Source organism: Bubalus kerabau, chromosome 2 (genome assembly GCF_029407905.1).
Source record: "Bubalus kerabau isolate K-KA32 ecotype Philippines breed swamp buffalo chromosome 2, PCC_UOA_SB_1v2, whole genome shotgun sequence".
In the NCBI taxonomy this organism is placed as follows: Eukaryota; Metazoa; Chordata; class Mammalia; order Artiodactyla; family Bovidae; genus Bubalus; species Bubalus kerabau.
In genome coordinates this window covers 153,303,257-153,323,127 of record NC_073625.1, presented here as the reverse complement: position 1 = coordinate 153,323,127, position 19,871 = coordinate 153,303,257, and the positions used below count along the sequence as shown (strand labels likewise).

General features: G+C 39.4%; 2 protein-coding genes across 6 annotated transcripts in view; one reads left to right on the top strand and one right to left on the bottom strand.

Moving 5' to 3' along the window:
• Positions 1–382, top strand: part of SMC4 (structural maintenance of chromosomes 4) — a 242,496-nt gene extending 242,114 nt beyond the window's left edge. For all 4 annotated transcript variants that reach the window (XM_055569210.1, XM_055569209.1, XM_055569212.1 and 1 more), the window contains one exon: positions 42–382. In XM_055569210.1, coding sequence (XP_055425185.1) covers positions 42–194 — 153 coding nt within the window. In that variant the 3' untranslated portion in view covers positions 195–382. The remainder of the gene's footprint in view (positions 1–41) is intronic.
• Positions 383–1,269: 887 nt separating this feature from the next.
• TRIM59 (tripartite motif containing 59) lies at positions 1,270–17,378 on the bottom strand. Of its 2 annotated transcripts, none has more exons than XM_055569218.1 (3): positions 17,213–17,378; positions 16,192–16,265; positions 1,270–4,653 (listed from the first exon to the last, which is right to left on the bottom strand). In XM_055569218.1, the coding sequence occupies exon 3, from the start codon at positions 4,648–4,650 to the stop codon at positions 3,442–3,444; it is 1,209 nt and encodes a 402-aa protein (XP_055425193.1). In that variant the 5' UTR covers positions 4,651–4,653; positions 16,192–16,265; positions 17,213–17,378; the 3' UTR covers positions 1,270–3,441. The 2 variants fall into 2 exon arrangements, with proteins under 2 accessions (XP_055425193.1, XP_055425194.1); XM_055569219.1 differs by lacking the exon at positions 17,213–17,378 and adding an exon at positions 16,794–16,816.
• Between the last annotated feature and the right edge of the window lie 2,493 nt (positions 17,379–19,871).

Here is a 19,871-nt window from a genome sequence, read left to right as displayed (position 1 = left end):
TATGTGTAATTTTTCTAATTTATTCTGTTTTTTCTCTTTAGGAACAAACAAAAAATGCCCAGTTCATAATAATTTCTCTTCGAAATAATATGTTTGAGATTTCAGATAGACTTATTGGAATTTACAAGACATACAATATAACAAAAAGCGTTGCAGTAAACCCAAAAGAAATTGCATCTAAAGGACTTTGCTAAACTTGCTTAATCTGAAGATTTTTCAAATCTTACCATAGATTCAACATATTGTATTTACTTTCTATTTGTAAAGGGTTATAAATTATATAAAATACCTATTCTTAAATTGTATCATATAGTTTCTATTTTATGCTGTTAATTAAGAGATGTTACAAGTTTAATAAAATATTCTCTATGCCTGTTTCTAAGAGATTGTAAGAATCTGACAATTTTGTAAGTGGCAACTACAGAGAAAATAAGATGCCTGGACTATCAGATAACTTCCCCTTATGCAGAGTTAAAAGTATATTACTTTGATGAACAGTACAGTTGTAAACTAAACCATGTTAAACCAGTGATTCTGAATTGCAAGAATGAGAATTTGAATATTATACATTCTTAAACTCAATGTGCTTGACTGTTTAAAACACTTGTGAGAGGGCCAGCAAATGTCTGAATAACTTGAGTGGGTATATATACCCACTATAGTTGCTTCAGAAAAAGAATGATTTAAGTGTATAAGGGTTAATTTCTTTAGTATAAATGGAAATTAGGATGCAGTACTGTTTGTCAAAGGCTTTCTTGTTATTGTGTTACACTGCATTAACTCAAAAATATACTACTGGAAATAAGCTGGCAACCACTTCATTTTTCAGAAAAATCCTGGTATTGAATCAGATGTCTGGTCTAAGCTATTTAAATGGTTTCTAGATAGAGAGCCTGAGGAATTAAAATTTAAAATTACCTTGTTATTCATAGTGCATTGTTTAGGTACTAAAACCCAACAAAGACAGTCTGTATCATAATCAGTAAGATGTAAATACATTAGCATGGACTTAAATAAAGTAAGATCTAAAATTCAAGTATGGTCATTTGTTTCAAGATTATACAAAGGAAAGGTAACTAGAAAAAAGTTATCAGTATAATCAAGGTCTTTTCATTGGTGAGAACAGAGATGAATTTATTATTTTTTATGTTTTCATAACCAATAGAAAAGTGTAGTGCTTTTAAAAAATTAAAGTAGATAATGCCCATATCCCATATGAAAATTCCGCATCAACCACTCCTGAGTTTCAGCACCTTATTAACCACTCAATGCAAAGATCCAAATGAGTTTATTACAATGTAAACTTTTGTTATACATAAAAACTTAGAAATGAAGATTCAAGATTATATACTTCAAATTTTACAATCTCACGCTCAAAAATACAAAAGGGAAGAGCATGTATGAGTTATGTGTATATTGGATTATTCATGCAGACTACATAAGATTTATCTAAAAGTATTGTTTATTAAAAACTGGCAAGTTATATAAAAAAAAAAATGAATGTCAAACCTAAAATGTTTCCATTTTTAGCTGTGATTCAGACATGTTAGAAACCCTAGTAAAAATCTTGGTTTAAATTCTTTAAAGGTAACACAACAGGTGAACTCTTAAAAAATACATATGGGTCTCTCATACTAAATATATGGCTTTGGCAATTTTGTGTCTGTTTGCTAATATACAAAAAAGCAAGGATTAATACTTATTTCAGAAATGTGAGATTAATTATATGTATTCCAAAACATATGTGGCATTTTTGTGTTATAACTTGAATCAAGTCAGTGTAACTCCAGGCTTAAGTTGGTGTGTAGCTGTATACATATCTTCTACCTCCAAATGTTCTTTGCTCACACATTTAGTTGTGCTATTCTGATACTCCATTCATGAACTGAGTACAGCCAGCCATCTTTAGACTTTTTCTCAGCAGATAAGGTCTTCTTAGGAGTATTCTAGAACTAGTGCCCTGATTACAGCCACCTCTGTAGGACCATGAGCATTCAGCTCCTAAACATGCTATCTACTTGGAATTTTGGGAAGTGAGCTTGTACTTAGGGTTGGATGGACAAAAGTGTCACTAAGTCCTACCAGGACTACAATTCAGTCCTTGGTAAACAGGGAACTACATCAAAGGGATTTGACTTAGGTAGCTAGGCAGACTCCCCTTACAATTCAAGAAAGTAACATCAAATTATTGGTGCTTTGGCATTAGCGTCATGTATGGATGTGAGAGTTGGACTATAAAGAAAGCTGAGCGCTGAAGAACTGATGCTTTTGAACTATGTTGGAGAAGACTCTTGGGAGTCCCTTGGACTGCAAGGAGATCCAACCAGTCCATCCTAAAGGAGATCAGTCCTGGGTGTTCACTGGAAGGACTGACGTTGAAGCTGAAACTCCAGTACTTTGGCCACCTCATGCGAAGAGTTGACTTATTTGAAAAGACCCTGGTGCTGGAAAAGATTAAGGGCAGGAGGAGAAGGGGACAACAAAGGATGAGATGGTTGGATGGCATCACCAACTCAATGGACATGGGTTTGGGTGGACTCTGGGAGCTGGTGATGGACAGGGAGGCCTAGTGTGCTGCAGTTCATGGGGTCACAGAGTAGGACACAACTGAGTGACTGAACTGAACTAGCATTAGCATAAAAGACTTGAAAAATTTAAGAATTTTAAAGACATACAGTTAACATGATGCCATCCAAACGTAATGAGGGTGGGACGTATCAATATTTCCCACGAACTGATTTTACTAACAAGACAAAGACTACACAAAAGTCAAATATCAATACAATCCTAAAATAAATTTACATGAATCATAGGACAGTAAGTGCTAGGAAATGTTACTATTTTGTCCCTAACAACACTTAAGCAACAGTTTTATTAGTAATGAATGTTACAGAAACTGTAGGCTCTTAAATACTAATGTGTGGATCAGGTACATTTGATCAAACATATCTTTAACATCAGCAATCCCCTATCACTTTGACTTAGCTACTTGAATATAAAAACCTCTTCTCACCATCTTTATTTGCCCATTCAAAAGTGTCAAGTTTGTATCTTTCAGGATTTTGACATCTTTTAATTAAAAACTATGTATACACAACTGCAAAGCCAACCACTGCAGTACATAATGCTAAAACACTACTGGTATAAGAATGTTAAAACAGTCAACCTTACAAACCAATAAAAATGGGATAATGTATTAATACTTAAGTTATCACTAGAGTTTGTTCTGGTTTTCAGAAAATCAGACATTGTCTCATTTCTAATTTCTGATGACACATTTTCTATTCAACAGAAGCATAAGAGGGATTATTCTGTTGCAATTCTAACAAACTTTTAGCCTGCTATTTTATTTATCCAAGTTACCCCTATATTCCTCTATTTAGCGATGGTCATTAGCCTCTGCTGTACAGAATAAGCCTTAAATAATCCAGATTAGAATGTTCAATGAGAAATTATTTTCCACATGAATTCCTTCAGTAAATATACAGTGTGACATAGTATATTCTTTAAACTGTGCACATTCTTAGATAAACTTTGGTAAACAGAGAGAGCGACTTCAGAAAAACATATTGAAGTGATTTCATTTAAAAAGGTTATTATGTGTTGGTTAAAAAAGAGGATCAGCATCAGTATTACTGAAATTAGTGTAACTATAACAATGTTTAGAATCTTAAAAAATTCAACTTTTTCCTCTTTATCAGGCCAGGCACAGGGAATCCTTTTTGAAGAGATCTTCATTTCAGGAATAAGAAGTTTCTTAATTTGTCCAATTTCTGTTCTGCTCCAATCTTCTTTCAATACTTGGCTTACTCGAGGATAAATTTCAACAGGTTGGACGTTAGGAAGTGGTCTTTGTTTCAAGATCTGCACACGCTGGCGGACATCGTCAACTGTTTCAAGAAATTTAAGTGGAGCCTCTTCTTGTAAAGATGTTGTCAGTGTCACTAATTCAAGCTGCTGCTCTCTCATTTCTTTCATTCTTTCAATTTGTGGAGTATATTCTTGATTAATCAGATTGCCAACATCACAAAGAGCTGTTAGGAAAATTTTTTTTTTCTGTTCTAATGTATCACTAAGCTCCTTAAAATACTGGAGAACAACTTCCTTATCACCTTGGACCATTTTCTCTGAATGAGATTTTTGTTCTTCTAGCTTTTCAATAAGACAAGTAAGATCTGTCCAGTGTGTGTCAGTTAACTGTTCAAGCAGTTTCTGAGGTGTGTCCTTTTCTTTCATATAGGCACTCTGAAGGTCGTCTATAGGATGACCATGATGTTGACCTATGGTAAGGCAATGACCACAAACCAATTTTTTATCCAGGAGACAGTAAACGTTTAAGGGCTGCCTGTAATGCTCAGGGCAGGTGATGATATCCGGATGGTCTTCTTGCTGGTACTTTTCAATAATAGCCCTTAATGCAAAATTAACAGGTAAAGATTCAATACCACTTGGAGCAATTTCAATAATACTTCTGCAGTTAGGGCACTTGAGTGGAATGCGTAAAGGTCTCCATATATAAAAGTTACCAGTTGCCTGTAGCACATTTTCCAAACAATTTCTACAAAATGTATGAGAGCACGGTAGTACACGAGGATCTTCAAAAATACTGTAACAAATGGGACATGTTAACTCATCCTCAAAATTGTGCATTTCCTGTCGAGAGAAAAAAGTATTTTAATTCTACATATAACAAAGACATATTTGCATACATTATATAAAGTTTTAAGTGTTAACCTACAAACTTAATATATCGTACTTGTCATTTACAAGAGGATATTTACTAAGATTTCAAAAATGACTTGATATAATTTAATTCCTAATACTGATTATTGATAACCTTTAAGAGGTCACTTTGGGGTGTTCTGTTGGAAGTCTACCTAATGACTATAAATAGTCTGAGCAACTTTTTACATTCTAAGATGCTAAAATCAAAACTATACACAAGTAATGAATAGATAGAACTAAATATTAAATAACAAGTTGATTCTTAGCAAAATTATATTCTTCAATTCATATTCCCAGTTGACTCAACCACAGTTTCTAAAGTAAGTTACTAAATTTCTAACTGTTCTATAAATTTCTCAGGTTCTTGAATTGGAATTCTAGTGTGTATGTGCTTAAAGCCCTGAATCAGCACAGTGTAATATTCTAAAGTAATGTTAATTTGAAGATTTGGAAAGGGAAAACATTTCTGAATTAGTCCTGGCAATAAAGTTTGAAAGATGAAGTGTTGATAGTGGTAATTATGAATTACTGACCACTAGAGAAGGCAATGGCACCCCACTCCAGTACTCTTGCCTGGAAAATCCCATGGATGGAGGCGCCTAGTGGGGTGCAGTCCATGGGGTCTCTAAGAGTCAGATACAACTGAGCGTCTTCACTTTCACTTTTCACTTTCATGCACTGGAGAAAAATGGCAACCCACTCCAGTGTTCTTGCCTGGAGAATCCCAGGGACGGGGGTGCCTGGTGGGCTGCCGTCTATGGGGTCGCACAGAGTCGGACACGATTGAAGTGACTTAGCAGCAGCAGCAGAAGCAGCAGAGCATAGTGCTAAAGAACGCCATTAGTTATCTTTGCTTTAGGAAAGAAATCCAGCAACAGTTCAGAGATCCTCTCTGACACAAGTAACTTCACTTCTTGGCAAGCTATTACTGGTTATTTCCAACAAGCCTTCCAAGTGCCATTCTTGTAAAATCTAAAGCTCACCAAATCATCCTCTATAAAAACTGTTAGGAGTTTCAATAAACAACATCTACAAATAACTAATTGTACTTTTAATAAACATAAAAACCTCTTCAGTCTGCGCCCCCTCTTCACCATGTGCAAAACCAAACTCTTTCAAGCCTGAACTTGAGTCCCACCTCCTTCCCCAGATTTGGTCCCCTGTTAATCTCACTGAACACTGCACTTCTACTTTCTAGCTCTTAGATGGACTTTATTTAAAAGACTTGTGGGGATATTCCCTGGTGGCCCAGTGGTTAGGACTTGGTGCTTTCACTGCCAAGGCCCATGTTTGACACCTGGTTGGGGAACTAAGATAGTGCAAGCTGTGTGGCACAGCCAAAAGAACAATAATAAAGGATTTTGTAACATTTTTCTATACATTAGAATATATGCCTGCAGTAAGTGCAGACATTGTGTCTAAGTGCAGAACCTGACACAACAGGCATTCACTCAACACTGGTTGAATAAACACTGCCCCTTAAGAGACCAATGCTGATAAAATGTCAGACCTTAGTTTTAGGGTTCTTTTATTTTAAAACAGCAAAATTTCTGCTTAGGAAAAGTTCTATCAAGAATACATCTGAAAACAGAAAATACGCCATTCAGACTAACAGCATTAAGAACTACAATGAGCCAGGATGTGTGAGACTAATCAGCCTGAACTGTGAAGCATTCCAGGAAACAAAAGTAACTGGGCAACAGAACAGAAGGTGACATTCACTGCAGGTAAATTCAAGCGCCTACATGTTGGGAAGCCTTTATGATCAGCTTGTACCTAACAGAGCTCTGAAATCAAAAAACCACCCAAGAAAAACAAAACGTTTTTTCAGTTTAAGTGATGTCAGAATTCATAATGAAGAAATAAACAATAATATTTTGCAAAGGAATAAAATTTGAACAAAGGACACATATTCAATTTAGATTTAATATTAGAGTTATTTAATGCAAGTATCAAAAAGTAACCCTAAAACTGAACACAATATTTCCCTCCAAAGCTTCCCGCCAAAATCCTATACTTGTTAAAAAGTTAGAAAACATTTTCCCTGGGAACCCATTTAAGGATCCCAAAAGTTCAACTTTTTTTAGAAGGAGGATATTCAAAATAACCATATTGTAAAGAAAATATCATCTCTTAAACTTACATAAAATGTAAGCATTAGATATCCTGGTCTCAAAAGTTACTTCTATAGCAAATATAGAATATCTACAACACTTTCTAGAACTAATGCAAAAAAAAGATGTCCTTTTCATCATAGGGCCTGGAATGTAAAAAGAGAAAGTCAAGAGATATCTGGAGTAACAGGCAAGTTTGGCCTTGGAGTACAAAATGAAGCAGGGCAAAGGCTAACAGTTTTGTCAGGAGACCATGTTGGTCATAGCAAACACCCTCTTCCAACAACCCAAGAGACAATTCTACACATGGACATCACTAAATGGGAAAAGCTCTACAAAGTCAGCAAAAACAAGACCTGGAGCTCACTGGCTCAGATCATCAGCTGCTTTTTGTAAAATTCAGGCTTAAACTGAAGAAAGCCACTAGCCATTCAAGTATGACCTAAATTAAACTCCTTATGATTATACAGTGGAGGTGACGAATGTGTGTTAGTCACTGTTGTGTCCAACTCTGTGACCCCACAGACTGTAGCCCGCCAGGCTTCTCTGTTGATGGAATTCTCCAGGCAAGAATACAGGAGTGGATTCCAATTCCCTTCACCAGAGGAACTTCCCAACCCAGGGATCGAACCCTGGTCTCCGGCCTCAAAGGCAGATTCTTTACCATTTGAGCTATAGGGTAGTCCCTGGAGGTGACGAAAAGATAGAATTAGATCTGGTAGACAGAGCGCCTAAAGAACTATGGATGGAGGTTCATGACACTGTACAGGAGGCACTGACCAAAGTCACTGAAAAAGAAATTCAAAAAGGCAAAGTGGCTGCCTAAGGAGACTTTACAAATAGCTGAGGAAAGAAGAAAAGTGAAAGGCAAAGGAGAAAGGAAACGATATACCCAACTGAATGCAGAGTGCCAGAGAAGAGCGAGGAGAGAGAATGCGGCCTTTAAGAGAACAACACAAAGAACAGAGGAAAACAATACAATGACAAAGACTGGATATCTCTTGGAGAAAATGGGAGATATCAAAGAGAACATTTCATGCAAAGATAGACACAATAAAGGATAGAAAGAGTATGGACCGAACAGAAGCAGAAAGATTAAGAAGAGATGGCAAGAATACACAGAACTATACAAAAAAGCCCTTAATGACCCAGATAACCACAATGATGTGGTCACTCACCTAGAGCCAGACATCTTTAGAGTGTGAAGTCAAGTGGGCCTCTAAGTGATGCTTTCGAAAAGCATCACTGCATCACTACTATAAAGAAAGCTAGTGGAGGTGTTGGAACCCCAGCTGAGCTATTTAAAATTCTAAAAAATGATGCTGTTAAAGTGCCACACTCAAAATGTCAGCAAATTTAGAAAACTCAGCAGTGGCCACAGGACTGGAAAAGGTCCGTTTTCGTTCCAATCCCAAAAAAGGGCAATGCCAAAGAATGTTCGAACTACCATATGATTGCATTCATTTCACATGCTAGCACAGTAATGCCCAAAAATCCTTCAAGCTAGGCTTCAACAGTACATGAACTGAGAACTTCCAGATGTACAGGCTGGGTTTAGAAATGGCAGAGGAACCAGAGATCATTGCCAACATCCACTGCATAATAGAAAAAGCAAGAGAATTCCAGAAAAACATCTAATTCTGCTTCACTGACTATGCTAAAGCCTTTGACTTTGTAGATCACAACAAACTGGAAAATTCTTAAAGAGATGGGAATACCAGACCACCTTACCTGTCTCCTGAGAAGCTGTATGCAGGTCAAGAAGCAAGAGTTAGAACCAGACATGGAACTGACTGGTTCCAAATTGGGAAAGGAGTACCACAAGGTATTGTCACCCTGCTTATTTAATTTATATGCAGAGTAAATCATGCAAAATGCCGGAACAGATGAAGCACAAGCTGGAATCAAGATTGCCAGGAGAAATATCAACAACTTCAGATATGCAGATCATACCATGGTAAAGGCATAAAGTAAAGAGATACTATAAAGCCTCTTGATGAGGGTGAAAAAGAAGCATGAAAAAGCTGGCTTGGAACTCAACATTAACAAAACCAAGATCATGGCATCCGGTCAAACAGAAGGGGAAAACATGGAAGGAGTGACATATTTTATTTTCTTGGGCTCCAAAATCACTGTGGATGGGGACTGCAGCCATGAAATTGAAAGACACTTGTTCCTTGGAAGGAAAGTTATGACAAACCTACTGCAAGCAAGCATGCTCAGTCACGTCTGATTCTTTACGACTCCATGGACTGTAGCCCTCCTCTGTCCATGGGATTATCCAGGCAAGAATACTGGAGTAGGTTGCCATGCTCTCCTCCAGGGGATCTTCCTGACCCAGGGATCAAATCCAAGTCTTCTGCACTGGCAGGTAGATTCTTTACCACTGAGCCACCTGGGAAGCTCAAGACAACCATAGACCGCATATTATAAAGCAGAGACATCACTTTACCAACAAAGGTCTATACAGTCAAAGCTATGGTTTTTTCAGTAGTCATGTATGGATATGAGAATTGGACCATAAAGAAGGCTGAGTGCTGAAGAATGGATGCTTTCAAATCATGGTGCTGGAGAAGATTCTTGACAGTCCCTTGGATTACAAGGAGATCAAGCCCATCAATCCTAAAGGATATCAACCCTGAATATTCATTGGAAGGATTGATTCTGAAACCGAAGCTCTAATACTTTGGCCACCTGAAGCGAAGAGGCAACTCATTGGAAAAGACCCTGATGCTGGGAAAGACTGAAGGCAAAAGAAAAAGGGGGCGAAAGAGGATGAGATGGTTAGATAACAACACCAACTCAAAAGACATGAATCTGAGCAAACTCCAGGAGATAGTGGAATACAGAGGAGGAGGCTGGCGTGCTGCAGTCCATGGGGTCGCAGAGAGTCAAACATGACTTAGTGACTGAACAACTAATAGCATATGTTTTTAATAAAATTTAATCAGAAATGTGTAGATAACTTAAAGATACAGAAATCAAATCTACTCTCAGATTACCTTCTTCTAGCTGTTATGAAAAACTGATTTTAGCCAACACATTCATGAGAAGTGAAGACTGGCTAACAGAAGTAAGCCTGATTGAAAATAACTATTAATATGTAAGGTCAGGAACTTCCTAATTCTGGGTGCTGCCTGAGAAACAGAAGATTAAAGTGGCTATCATGCTTAGGGGCTAGTTCTTCCAGAAACTAGTATGAAATTTTATGTACCAGAAATTTTCCATAACCAGCCTAGACTCTTGATGGGGGGAAAAGGAGCAAAAAACTTTTCCAATGAGTATTTTCTGGGTTGAGTATCTTGGATTTAGCTATGTTGTGTGTAACAACAACACTGGAAACTAGAAGACAATGAAGCAATTCTTTAATAGGAAAACATGGCTTCCAACCTAAAATTCTACACCCAGAAAAAGTAAATTTTGAAAGTAGTCTAAAGATAGTTTGACACAAGAGGTCTCAAAACCCACTACCAGGGTTTTGAAACACCACTTGCCATTTCTTAAAAAAAAAAAAAAAGAAAGAAAAAAAAACTACTGCAGGAAGACAAGAAAAATAAGAATTTTCACCAGGGTAACTGTGAAATGGAATCCTGGACAACTGTGCAGCAAGCCTAGAGAAGAAGTCTAGAGGAAGAAGACAGAAATCCAGAAGCAATGTCTTTAAGTAAATTAATGGAACAGACAATATTTCATGTGTCTGAACATACTGAGAGGTAATGAGGAAACTAAATGTAGGAGAAAATGATGGAATCATGAAAAGACGAAATATTACAGCACACTATATAACTCAGTTGTCCCATTAATCATAACATTATAAATATTAACACTGATTTTACCTGACTGTTAGGGATTGAATGTGTCTCCTGAAAATTCATATGTTAAAATCCTAACCCTTAATGTGATAGTATAAATGAGGCAGAGGTAATTAGGTCTTGAGAGTTGAGCCCTCATGAATGAGATGAGCCCCTTAAAGGAAGAGATACAGAGCTTGCTCCCTCTCTTTCTCTGCTCTCTGCCATGTGAAGGCACAGCAGGAAGATGGCCATCTGCAAACCAGGAAGAGAGCTTTGGCCAGAACCTGACTGTGCCAGCATCCTGATCCTGGACTTCCTAGCCTACAAAACTGCAAGAAATCAATGATTGTTGTTTAAGAAATCAATGATTGTTGTTTAAGCTAAGTTTGTTATAACAGCTCAAATTAAGAAAATGAAAAAGTTATACTGGGGGGAGGGAATAGGGAAGGAAACAGTGTTTAAGAACTTATCTTAATCTTCCCTTATAAGAAGTCAATACATACCTAAAAATGAAAAATCAAGAAATCACATCAAAAGCCAATTATTTAGAAATATAGAAGCAATTCCAAAAGAAATATTTAAATGGAATGAAATGATTGCTTCTGGAGAGCAGGAATCAAGACTCGGGAACATGAGGGCAGGAGGCTGCTGCTTTCCATTATAAACCTAAATTGTCTTTTACTTTCAACAAATTAACAGGTAATTTAAAATATTAAAATTTTAAATAAAGAAATAAAGACAATCCCACATGCATCTAGTCAGAAAAGACACTCTAAAAAAAGGAAAATAAAAACATAATGATCTCAAAATTCTCTGGGAGACTATAATTTCTAAAGATGTCCACAGAAGTTATTTCTCAGATATGTTATTCTGAGATGTGACTTTGCTGGTATTCTCTCAAGAGATGAAATCTATTCTCCCCTCAAAAAGATCTGGGCAAGACGTGTGACTGCTCTGACCAACCGGATACAGTACTAGTGACACGATGACAGTTCTGGATATAACCCTTAGGAAGCCTAGCAGAATGCTGCCTCTTTGCTATGTAAAAATTCTATCCTGCTCTGCTGATGAGGCCAAGTGGAGGAGCAGCGAGGTGCCAGACACGTGAGTGAAAAAGTCACCTTGGACATCAGGCATCCAACCTTCTATTTGTTACACAGCAGTAGATAAACAGAACACCTCCAAAGCAACTAGAAATGATAAAAGACAATGTAGCAGTCAATACCCACAGGGGTCAGGAAGAAAAAGGATATGACCTAAGAATTCTCTACCCAGCCAAGATACAATTTATTCATTCATTAATAAACTAAAGAAGTAATATAAAAAGGATTCATCTTTTTTAAAAAGTTAAGGGAAAAAAAAGAAAATGAACCTAGGAAAAGCAAAAGAAAAGAACAATTCTAACTCATGAAGAAAACTGTGAATTAGAAAACAGAAAACTGTAAGAATTGATAAACCCGAGGCCTGGCTCTTTAAATAAACAAACCTTTAGCTATCTATGACAGGAAGCCTCCAAGACAGACCTCTACCTCCCAGTTGTCACATCCTTTTGTAATTCCCTTCTCTTGAGTGTGGCTGGACTTAGTGACTCCCTTTTAACAAACAATACAGCAGATGTAACTTTAAGATTTTGTAAGACCAGGCTTTAGTCTGGAATACTCTGGCTCTCTTCAGCTCTCTTATATCACTCTCACCAAGGGAAGTAAGATGCCACATTGCAAGCAGACCAAGGTCCACCGCTGTGGCAAGAAACTATGACCCTTAGTCTAACAGCCCCCAAGAACATGAAGACTGAAGCAACTACATAACGAGCCGATACTTCAGGTCCAGTAAAATCGGGCAATGACTGCAACATCATGAGAGACCATGGGCCAGAAGCGGACAGCTAAACTGCTCCGAGATTCCTGACCCAAGGGAACTGTTTTAATTTTTGTTTTAAGCTGCTAAAATGTGGGATTGGTTATGCAGCAATAAGGGGCTTCCCTGGTGGCTCAGATGGTAAAGAATCTGCCTGCAATGCAGGACACTGGGGTTCGATCCGTGGGTAGGGAAGATGCCCTGCAGTAGGAAATGGCAAGCCATTCTAGTATTCTTGCCTGGAGAATCTCAAGGACAGATGAGCCTGGCAGGCTACTGTCCATTGAGTCGCAAAACAATTGGACATGACTGAGCGACTAAGCGTGCAATGCAACGCAAACAAGAGGGTTAAGAAAGAAACAACGAATGTACTAAGTTTAGCATTAAAAAAAGGAAAATAAGCCAAATATGGGAAAAGCCAAAATTACAGAGAATACCTATTTGAAAGTCTACAAGAAATTAACTATTCTCTACTGTCAGTTCCAATACCAAAATTGACCAGAGAAGATAAAGCAAACCATGAGAGAAATTCACAAGCTGGAAAAGTGCTGCTGCTGCTAAGTCGCTTCAGTCGTGTCCGACTCTGTGCAACCCCATAGACGGCGGCCCACCAGGCTCCCCTGTCCCTGGGATTCTCCAGGCAAGAACACTGGAGTGGGTTGCCATTTCCTTCTCCAGTGCATGAAAGGGAAAAGTGAAAGTGAAGTCGCTCAGTCGTGTCCAACTCTTCGTGAACCCATGGTCTGCAGCCTACCAGGCTCCTCCATCCATGGGATTTTCCAGGCAAGAGTACTGGAGTGGGGTGCCATTGCCTTCTCCAGCTACTCTGGGGGGAAAAAAAGGCTCTGGGAAAAAAAAAAAAAAAGGTGGGAAAGGGAGAAAGCTTCTCGAGTGGGTTCATCCAAGTGGTTAAGAAACAATTACTTGTACTACTGCTGGAGAATACAAGATGGCAAGTTTGCAAACTGTTTTGAGGAGAGTATATAACACAATTGCAAAACCTAACAAAGACAACTCAAAACTAAAAATAGAACAATTACAAAAATGGATACTACTGTAAAATCCTGAACACAGTATTAGCAAAAACAAATCCTGATCACATTAAAAGAATACAGTACAGAACCAAATTCATTTCTTTCTGGAAATGTAAAGTTAACTCAGTAACAGAAAATTACTCAATTAGGTCAGCAGAGAAAAAAATGTATGATCACATTAGACATGAAAAATGCACAGAATATAAAAGCCAATAAGCACAGTCTACAAAGACAAAGTAAAATGGTGGTTGCCAGGGGCTAGAGGGAGGAGAGTTGGAGAGTTATTGTTTAATGAGTGCAGCTTCACTTTGGGAAGATGAAAATGTTCTGGAGACAGATGGTGATGGCTGCATAACAATGTGAAATGTACTTAATGCCACTGACTATACACTTAAAAATGGTTAAAATGGTAAATTATCTGTAAGTTTTAAAAAAAATAAAAAAAACTTTAAAAATGTTTAAGTGTCTTGCCTATTATCCAGCCAGGGTCACCCCTGCCAAATTAATTTTTAAATCAATTTCTATTATTCTATAATTTTAAAAAGCAAAAAAATTAAAATGACCCATGTAAAATGTTATTTTCCTCCAGCGGGGGCTAAGAGACAAAGAACAAACTGATAACTTAGGTCAAGATTTCCTGCTTCCCTTTTAAAAGTCACCAAGAAATATGAATATAAAAAAGAAATCTTTTCAGAAATAAACCTGAAGCTAAATCATCTACTTATAAATTATTTCTCAGATTTCTTGTGCTTAAGTGTAAAAACAAACACATTATTGAACCTCTAAAGTTTTTATGCAGTCTTTCTCCAGAAAGTTGATTTTCTATGGAATCTCCACAGTGTCTAACCAGCTTATTATGTATGGTCAGCACTGACAGCAGATGATGGAGAACTGGGCATACCAAAAATATCATTCTCCTGTGTAAACTATTTTTTAAAAGCCTTAATTCCCTAATGCATTATTGTCTTTCATCTCTAAATATGAATGGTAATAAAACATTCATTACAGTTTACCACCTCTGAAGAGAAATCTGCTACATTATAGTTATATGACTTGCTCTAGTACTTAAGACAGTGAGTCAGCTGTAAGTCTGGGAAAATTCAAGAAGTGCCACCACCTAGTCTGGGTCTCACATCTTTGTGGCCCTGATTAAAAAAAAAAAAAAAAAAGAATAAATGTACAAAAATAATGAAGGCTCACCTAACTCAAAACAAAACAAAAAAAATTCTATGGTCAGATCTGATTTTAACTCTGCCCATTTGTATGTTTTCCTGCATTTTGACATCAACCTGTTGCCTCAAACTAAAAAAAGACCAGGCTCCTCTGTCCACAGAATTCTCCAAGCAAGAATCCTGGAATGGGTAGCCATTCCCTTCTTCAAGAGATCTTCCCGACCCAGGGATCAAACCCAGGTCTCCTGCATTTCAGGCAGATTCTTCACCATTTGAGCCACCAGGGGAAGCCCATTAATGCAATTTAACAAGGAACTGATATGAGGAGTTAAGATTTTCTTTGCCTTTTTAAAAAATATTTTTCAAAGTGAAAATACATATTTGGTGGGAAAAAAAGCAACGTTAAATCTAACATCAACCAAGATCAAAATTTCATCTTGCCAGAGTAGCTAAACTATGGTCCCTTACTTTAAAGGATAGCTATTGTTATTGTTGTTTAGTCACTAAATTGTGTCCAACTCTTTTGCCACCCCAGGGACTGTAGCCTGCCAGGCTTCTCTGTCCATGGGATTTGCCAGGCATGAATACTGGAACAGGTTGCAACTTCCTTCTCCAGGGGATCTTCCTGACTCAAGGATTGAACAGTGTCTCCTACACTATAGGCAGATTTCTCTCTTTTTTCTCCACTTCCCCCCACCACCCCCTACCGCCCACCCCCGCCCCCCTACCCCACTGCTGAGCCACCAGGGAAGCCCCAAATGATAGCTACTTGGTGATTAAAAAGAAATGCAGTGGGGGAAAGAGAGGATGACAAGGGAGTGTGTATGTGTATTTATACACATACTTATGGCTCATTCACACTGTTGTATGGCAGAAACCAACACAACATTATAAAGCAATTATCCTCCAATTAAAAATGAAAATAAATAAAAAAGGAATGCAGGGCCTTCCCTGACAGTCCAGGGATTAAGACTTTGCTTTCCAATACAGGGGATGCTGGTTTCGATCCTTGGTCCAGGAGCTAAGATCCCACATACCCTGAAGCCAAAACCCAAAACATAAGACAGAAGCAATATTATAACAAATTCAATCAAGAGTTTATAAAAAAGGTCCACACTGAAAAAAAAAACCTTAAAAAAAAAAAAAGGAATGCAGCAACGATATGTAAATGCATGGTAAAAAGGTACCCCAACAACTTAATAAATTCAACTTGCAGATCTGTAAGTGTTAAACGTGTGTGTCTGTATTAAGATGCACACATTCTTGTAAAATTTCCAGCAGCAGGGTAAACAAGAGTTAACAGTGACTAACTTTAAGGTACAGGTCAGATAAGAGAGTTGTTTACTTTTCATTTCAAGATCCTTCTACATGGTTTGAATTCTACACACCACCAACATGCACTCCTTTTTTAAAGAAAAGATTCAAAAATTTAAATCACCTTACAGTTTAAAAATTTACTGAAAATCTCTTTGGTATTCAATCTCCCAGAACTTACCACTTAGTTGACTTTCTGGTTTGGAGAATGAATATATATCTTCTTTAACTTTTTCGGATTCTTTTATCCTTATTCTGAAATAAAATTATTTTATCTTAATGTTCTAGATTCAAATTCTCAAAAAAAAGTTAAGTACATGATAGGAAATACCACTATCTTTGATACTTACCTTCCCTGAGCCTCATTGTGTGTGTGTGTGTGTTTTAAAGTAGTGACAAATATCAATAGCTGTGGAGTAGCAGGAGAGGTATTACTGTAACTTGAAAATCCCAACAAATCTGTAACTAAATAAACTGTCACAAAGGCCCTCTTTTTATAGCGTCAAGTGTCTCGAAAACATTAGCTAACAATGGTGATGACGGAGTAAAACCTTCATGGTCCTGTTGGACTGCTGAGAGTTAAATGGAAGGCAAGAAGCACTCATAGGAGTGAAAGGTTATGCCAGTTAAAGATCACAAGTCTTGATTTCAGTTATTCCCATCAGTACGTCTGTTAATCTCTCAGTTCTGCCACGTAAATGTTGAGAATCCCTGGAGGTGTTTTACCTAGTGCCTCTCACAACTGCCGTTTCACATCTGTAAGATGGGTGTAACTACACCTACCCTGTTAATTCCGGTGAGAACGTCTGCCAGAGAAAGGGCTCAAACACCAAGGCCCTTCACCTTCCCTTTCTCGAAGGTTTCCAACAAATCCTTCCGGGCCTCTCTCCCAACGCGCCTCGCGGTCCTCCATCCACTCCGACCCCCGAGTGGTCTCACCCAGCTCGGCGGAGTCCGGCCCCTTTCCCCACCCCACCACAGAGGGCCTTCTCTCTCACGGAAATGCAGCTCCATCCTGGCGGGAGGGAAAACAAGGTTCCCCCAACTCTTCACCTAGGACAAGAGGAAAGAGACGCAGGACCCAAGCCAGCCCTCGGAATTACCAAGCCTCAAACACACACAGTACACCAGCCTGGGCTACAAGCAAAGAGGAGGGACCCAGAGCCGCCTTTTCGGACAGAAGAAATGCTCCTTAAACTCACCCTGAGGACGGGAAACCAGGCAACTCCACTAGCAGCAACAGAGCTGCACGGCCTCCGGACGGATGCTAAGGACTGCTTGGGGTCCCCGCCCTCCTCTGCCCTGAGGCCTTCAGGTGCTCAGAAGAGGCGGAGCTCGGGCGCCTCAGGACGCAGGCGCAGTCTCCCTGCAACCTTCAACTGCGTAGCCTCAGCCAATGAGAAAGAGCGCGGGGCCGCGGTTCGAAAGTAAACTGCCCACAGTTGGGGCTGAAGTCGGGGCACGGTCGCTAGGGCTCGGCTCGAGGCCGGCGGCGAGCTTTCTGCGCCTGCGCACTAGGGAGCGGGTGCAGCTCTGGCGCTGCCGAGGCGCGCCGCGGGGGTTGCTTCAGTTGGCTGGGGCGCTTCTGGCTGCCGTGAGTCTGACCTGGAGTCCCTGTTGGGGCCTCTGGAAGGCGTCCCGGGAGAGGCGGGGCCTGGCGGAGGCCTATGATTTCTACAAAAGATTCGTAGAACTACTTCTGTTTTTTATTTTAACGTGGCGCCAAGTCGGCATGTCCTAATTCTAGACTTTAAAGCGCAGCGTCTTCCGTTGTGACTTCATTGGTTCCCAGCACCCTGAGGCGTCCTGAGCGCACTAGCACCCCAGTGAGCGAGCGCCATCCTCGCCTGAGCCCGACTTTGCTTTGGTTTACAGCGTCTGGAGAGACAAACCCATCAGAATACTTGTTCCCGCGTAGGAGAGGGCTTCTGATGACTGAGAATTCTCTTGTACTTAAAGAGAACTAACTCTGAGGGGTAGTGGGACCTTAAGGCTCATTTAGGACCATTTCCCTCCATCTCGCCCTACTACTACTACTCTGCGTCTCGCCTCCGCCGCGTCTCCACGATACGAAATTGTTGTCTGGATATGACTATTGCACAGAATTCCTGATTTCCAATGTAATTTCTCCGCCAAATTCCTATTTCACCTTCTTAACCCCTAGAATTACAAAACAAACAGTTCAGTCCTTTCTCATAAGAAACTTTATCCAGCTATATCTCAAGATACACTCTCATCACACTTCCCTCTAAAATGTAGTTAGAAGTTATTTACTGTAGTAAATAAAGATGTGGATCTCAGTATACTATGTATTGCTAGTACTTTCAGATCTTAGGCTCTTTTACAGTAAATTACAGAAAAATATTAAACAAAATTTAGTATCAGTGAGTCCTGAATCAGTCTCAGATGTCTTCACCAGTTTAACTACTCAAAGGGTTACTTACACTGTGTGAATTCCAGTGCTATCCAAGCTATCCGCTGTTACACAGTGACATGTATCCATTTAGAGAGTACATCATGAGAAACGCTGGACTGGAAGAAGCACAAGCTGGAATCAAGATTGCTGGGAGAAATATCAATAACCTCAGATATGCAGATGACACCACCCTTATGGCAGAAAGTGAAGAGGAACTCAAAAGCCTCTTGATGAAAGTGAAAGAGGAGAGTGAAAAAGTTGGCTGAAAGCTCAACATTCAGAAATCGAAGATCATGGCATCTGGTCCCATCACTTCATGGGAAATAGATGGGGAAACAGTGGAAACAGTGTCAGACTTTATTTTGGGGGGCTCCAAAATCACTGCAGATGGTGACTGCAGCCATGAAATTAAAAGACGCTTACTCCTTAGAAGGAAAGTTATGACCAACCTAGATAGCCTATTCAAAAGCAGAGACATTACTTTGCCAGCAAAGGTCCGTCTAGTCAAGGCTATGGTTTTTCCAGTGGTCATGTATGGATGTGAGAGTTGGACTGTGAAGAAGGCTGAGCACTGAAGAATTGATGCTTTTGAACTGTGGGGATGGAGAAGGCTCTTGAGAGTCCCTTGGACTGCAAGGAGATCCAACCAATCCATTCTGAAGGAGATCAGCCCTGGGATTTCTTTGGAAGGAATGATGCTAAAGCTGGAACTCCAGTACTTTGGCCACCTCATGTGAAGAGTTGACTCATTGGAAAAGACTGATGCTGTGAGGGATTGGGGGCAGGAGGAGAAGGGGACGACAGAGGATGAGAAGGCTGGGTGGCATCACTGACTTGATGGACGTGAGTCTAATTGAACTCTGGGAGTTGGTGATGGACAGGGAGGCCTGGCGTGCTTTGATTCATGGGGTCACAAAGAGTCGGACATGACTGAGGGACTGAACTGAACTGAACTGAACTTATGCACATAGTTCGGAGAAAGCAATGGCACCCCACTCCAGTACTCTTGCCTGGAAAATCCCATGGACGGAGGAGCCTGGTGGGCTGCAGTCCGTGGGATCGCTAAGAGTCGGACACGACTGAGCGACTTCACTTTCACTTTTCACTTTCCTGCATTGGAGAAGGAAATGGCAACCCACTCCAGTGTTCTTGCCTGGAGAATCCCAGGGACGGGGGAGCCTGGTGGGCTGCCGTCTATGGGGTTGCACAGAGTCAGACACGACTGAAGGGACTTAGCAGCAGCAGCATGCACATAGTTGAATTTTCTCTTTCAACATTGGAGTCATTCTGATAAACAGTTTTTAACTTGCTGTCGAAACAATATGTTGTGAATATTTTTCCATGGCAATAAATATAACATACTTCTATAAAACTATTCTCTTTTTTGAAAAAAAAAAGTGTAAGGGTGATGTTAACAATGGACTTTGGGTGATAATGATGTGTCC

Coding starts and splice junctions, on each gene's coding strand:
- TRIM59 (XM_055569218.1), bottom strand. CDS start 4,650: ATGCACAATTTTGAGGATGAGTTAACATGTCCCATTTGTTACAGTATT.